This window comes from Sinocyclocheilus anshuiensis, unplaced genomic scaffold (assembly GCF_001515605.1).
Source record: "Sinocyclocheilus anshuiensis isolate Anshui unplaced genomic scaffold, SAMN03320099.WGS_v1.1 scaffold308, whole genome shotgun sequence".
NCBI classification, from domain to species: domain Eukaryota; kingdom Metazoa; phylum Chordata; class Actinopteri; order Cypriniformes; family Cyprinidae; genus Sinocyclocheilus; species Sinocyclocheilus anshuiensis.
Window position 1 is genome coordinate 1623918 of NW_015558619.1, and position 4999 is coordinate 1628916.

The window sequence follows — 4999 nt, forward strand, 5'->3', positions numbered from 1 at the left end:
GTATAAACGACATATAGACACAGTCAAATCAACCACTGAGATGGTTTTTGAATTCTCCTTATGATTAAATTAATCTACTAAATGCTTTAGTAGATTAACTTTTTGAGCAACGACTGCTGCAACACAGCTGCTGAGTCATGTCCACATCTAATACTGGTTTAGTCTATAATTCATGAAAGAAAATCATATCCAAGCTATTAATAAGAAAATAAAGCACTTTAATGTTCACGAATTCTTTGCTTACACAGAAATGAGATCAGAGAAATGTAGACTTAGCTGCTTTGAAGAAAGCTTTTGAGCTGAGTACACAAAAGCCATCACAAACAGATCTGAACAAACCATTTGGAGGAACCAAGCCATTCTAAGGTTAAAGAAACTCATTAGGACATTGCACACCAGCCTAGTATCCTACAGAAAACACAAAATGTCCAACAACACCTGTTAATAACTGAGAAACAGTTGAGGAATCAATGCGGCATTGATTTCTCATCTCCTTTGGACTTCATTTTCAGAAGGGTGGTGACAAACATAAGGAGCATTACATCTGAAAGCGAACAGCTTGCCATGGGGAGAACGATGTTCCTGTTGAGAAGTGCATTGGACTTCAGAGACAGGTATATAAAAGAGGTTTGACAATTTGACACAACACACTGCCGAGGGCACCATTGTAAGTTAAATTACATTAAAAGCATGTTGGGCAGCAAATGCAAATAGCAAAATCTTTCGCAGCGATCTTGTCAATATATATATATTTGAAGATTTCATCATAGTTATAAAACATACTGTATGCACAATATATACATTGTATTTTCAAATCATATACATAAGAGATATTAAGATGCACAAAACACACTGTAAACAGATTAATTTGGGCAGTACAAGCAGTTGCAGTGTCAGATGTTTGAAATCTCCATTGGGTTCTTGTCCACCATTTCATGGTTGAGTTTTAAAGGAATCTCAATGTCTAACCTCTTCTTTTTCGGTTTTCTTTTCTTGCAGCAAATGTATGTCACCAACGACACAACGGTCAGAAACAATCCCAGGCAGGTAGCTGTCAGTGCAAGCAGTAACACTTGGTACTCACCACACATGTTTGGCACTTGTTCTCCCTTCCTCCCTTCCTTATCAGGAGGAAGCTCACCATGGTCAATATCTACACTTCTGGGCAACAAACTCTGAATGAGGGTCTCATTGCTGACTGTTTCATTCACAAACAGGTTGACCAGTACGGTAGAGTAGAGTTCTGGTTGACCGTGGTCTCTGACTTTGACCCACAAACTGTAGAGGCCTCGATTGCTCAAGGCTTTCCTCAAGGTGATGTTTCCCGTGTAGGGGTCGATGTCAAACGAGCCTGGCTCTCCATCCGTTCTCTTGATGATGCTGTACGCAATAACAGCATTCATTCCAGTGTCCCGGTCCACCGCGTAAACCTCCGTTATAGAGGTTCCCGGAAGCGTGTTGGGAAGTACCAACATGAACGACTGGTTGGACTGGGGGAAAAGAACAGTTGGAGGGTTATCGTTGACATCCAGGAGGAGAACAGTCACCATTGTGATGCAAGAAAGAGCAGGTTCGCCTCCATCAATTGCCTCGATCCAAACGTAATACGTTCCCTGTTGCTCCCGGTCCAGAGGGGTCTTGGCTCGCAACGCTCCTCGTCCGGTGTCAATTACGAAGATGTCGCTCCCATTAAGGATGGACAACGCCACCCAGCCGTTCTCCCCAGCATCCGCGTCTGTGACAGTAAGAACGCCAATTTCCCCAAAACCTGGAAAGTTCTCTGGCACAAAGAAGGTGAAGTCCTTGTTGATGAACCTTGGACTGTTGTCATTCCGATCCTGGACGGTGATAATCACAGTGGCGATTGACTCCTTTCTCGGCGTGCCACGGTCTACGGCTCGCACCATGAAACGATACGTCTCCTTTTCCTCTCGGTCAAGAGAAGTGGACACTATCAGTACCCCGGTTGACCTATCCAAGTCAAAAATGGCGGGAGCGTCGGCACCGAGTAGGTAATACACCTCGCCTCTGCTTTCACTGTCTGCATCGGTGGCCTGAAGCTGAGCGAGGAATGTATTTGGTGGGTTGTTCTCCTCCACTGTGATGTCAATGAAAGATTGCTTGAAAACCGGAGCATTGTCGTTAACGTCCAACACGTGGACTTTCACTACGGTGTTCACTACTAATCCATGAGAGTTACGAACCACAACAACCATTTCATAATCCTGTTGCTGCTCATAATCCAATAGCTCGGTGGTCTCAAGCAGGTACTCGTTTTTAAACCGCTCATACGGTACAAGCCTAAACGGACCTGCACCTTCAAGAAGACACTCTATCTTCTGTTGTGGCTCGGTGTTTTTGATGGTAAAAAAAGCAATGGGTGAAAACGGTGGCTCTGATTCACTTAAACTCACAACACCGTCCTTCTCAGAAGCAATGTAACGTGGGATAACCACCGGAGGGCCGGAGAGCTGTTTAATGACATGAACGGTAACCGTTGCAACTTCTGGAATACAAGTCGGCCCATTGGCCAGCACGATTAGTTTGTAGAGTTTTCCGGTGTTGTTGTCAATCTTTCCTGCTAGTTTAAGAACCCCAGTGTTTGTATCCAAATGAAACAGGATTCTGCTTTCCTGGGTGACCCGTTCGCTGAAGGCATACTTGATCAAAGCATTGGCTCCCTCGTCTGGATCGTAGGCTTGTAGACGAGCCAGTTGCATGCCCTTAGTAGCATTTCCATAAAGAGTAACGTTCACTAGCGACTCTGTAAACTTGGGGCAGTTGTCGTTGACGTCCGTGATGATAATCCTCAGAGTTGCAGTGCCTAGAAGCGGCGGAGAGCCTCCGTCCTCAGCTATAATGTCAGTCACATACTCAGCTTGTGTCTCCCTATCAAGAGACTCGGTAATGATGAGAAAGGGCGTCAGTTCACCGCCTTCGTTCTCCTCTACGTCTAATGTGAAAACTCCATAGTCATTAACAAGCCAGTATGTTTGAACGCTGTGAATCCCGATGTCAGGATCCACTGCGGATTGCTCCACCGCAAACCTTGCGTTAACATGTGCGTTCTCCGGCACAGACACCCTGATTTCGTCAACGGGGAAATGCGGGCGGTTGTCATTCACATCCTCAATAAGAATTTTAACCTTAACCAGCTGAAAGTACTGTTGAGGAAGGATTAGCACGTCTAGAAAGATTGCGCAGCCCTGGCCTTCGTGGGACTCCGCGCACAGAGCCTCTCTGTCAATCTCCACGGCAGAGGTGAACAGCTCCCCCGTCGTGTTATTCAGATTCACGTACTGCTGGCTGGCCGTCTTTAGCTCCAGATTGAATGAACGAGGAGGATTGACAGAAAGATCCAATTTTAAGTCTGCACCGATAGCCCCTATGAGTATGCCTTTAGGTAATCCTTCTTTTATCTTATAGATGAGGTGACTGAAATTTGACGAGCAGGAGAGGGGACTGGTGTACAAGAGGAGGATGAACAAACCCTGAATTAAATAACAGAAAAACTATATTAAGCAACAGAAGTATAAGTAAAAAGCATCATACTTTTAAAATCAAATGGCAAGTATATATGAAAATGGTCAAGGAAGCAATGTATATATATTTACTGCATACATCTTTTGCATATAAATGATTCATTAAGCACATCAAAAGCAGTTGGGTTTAACATTACTGTATGTGTGTGCTGGGAAGATGGTTGGACTAAATCTAAAATCCACCCTTACTGATATGACAAAATATTTACCAAATTATTTACCATGATAACTATAATTTCTGTCATAGCTTCAACATATAGTTTCTCTCTCACCCTCTCTCTCTCCATGTATTTGGATGAGAGTGGTGGTACCACAATTTTAACTAATAACAAAGACATTTTGACAGAAAATATGGATATCACAAGGGACTCCAATGAACCTGCAAACGAAATCATAACACTATATGCTCACACGTGCTTTATGAATCATCGAATATCCTTGAATAATTTGTTTTTAACATAAAACAATGATTCAAATTTATTATACAATCCTTCCAAATACGACTTTGATTCATCTATCTAATAAGTAATTGGATGAATTTGGATTATATAATAATTTTAGATTATATCATTTAAAGATATTATAAAGAGTTACCAATTATTTGCTGTTAAGAGAATTCGATGCCATGATAAATCCCGTTTTCATGAGTGTAAAAAACTTACCCATAACTCTCTTTTGCTGTGCAGGCAGGTTCCTCTTTTAGTGTTCCACATGTTTCCCGTTCAGTGTTGGCGTCACAGGGAACGGGAGCGGGATGAGTTCACAGTAGCAGCCGCATTCTGAGCGCCGGTGAGCGGCTGAGTTCTCGCTCGCTGCCCGATGCGCGACTGAAGCGCTCTACTCATTCATCTGACAGACAGGCTGCGGACACGCCCACCGCATGCTAATGAGGGTCGGCGCGACCAACCAGCGTTGACGCAGAGCCAGGAGGTGTGTCTAGAAACAACTCATTTGCAAGTTAAATGTTTTTTAGACGTTTAAATAGTTTTGAACTTTTGATTTTTTTTTCTTGCGGTTAAGAAAACATCATCAGCATGACATGAAAGATAATAATGCTGATAATACGTAGGCTGTTCTACTTTCTCGACAATTCTAAATGCATATAATTAAGCAAATAATATCAATTTCTCTACGTTTCTGAATTAATATAACTATGCTAATAATAATAATAAGCTTGTGGTATTATAAGTCACTTTTATTTGTCAAATTATTAAACTAATGTCATTATTTTTTAAATATTAAATCTAATGTATATGATTATGTACACAGAGAAAGAAAAATCTGGATTCAGCATAGAATATGCTTCTTATCAAGAACTTTTTTTGTCTAGACATTTCTTTAGAGATTAAAAAAGTAATCAGAGACCCTCATGACATGTACTGTAGATACAAATGTGCATTAGAGCGTATGAGTAATTAGTGCAGATGATCAGCCTTGCTGTAACAAAACAATAATTT

At 41.9% G+C, this 4999-nt stretch overlaps 1 protein-coding gene across 1 annotated transcript; it reads right to left on the bottom strand.

The window, feature by feature from the left end:
• Positions 1-231: 231 nt before the first annotated feature.
• On the bottom strand, positions 232-4355 carry LOC107680562 (protocadherin-20-like). Its single transcript, XM_016476499.1, has 2 exons — positions 4205-4355; positions 232-3491 (listed from the first exon to the last, which is right to left on the bottom strand). Exons 1-2 carry the CDS (start codon positions 4253-4255, stop codon positions 894-896), a joined length of 2649 nt encoding a protein of 882 aa, XP_016331985.1. The 5' UTR covers positions 4256-4355; the 3' UTR covers positions 232-893.
• Between the last annotated feature and the right edge of the window lie 644 nt (positions 4356-4999).

Bases quoted from the DNA above. Each gene is read 5' to 3' on its own strand.
- LOC107680562 (XM_016476499.1), bottom strand. From the start codon at position 4,255: ATGTGGAACACTAAAAGAGGAACCTGCCTGCACAGCAAAAGAGAGTTA. The intron at 3,492-4,204 runs GTAAGTTTTTTA...TATTTAATTCAG, and splicing joins ACAGCAAAAGAGAGTTATGG to GGTTTGTTCATCCTCCTCTT.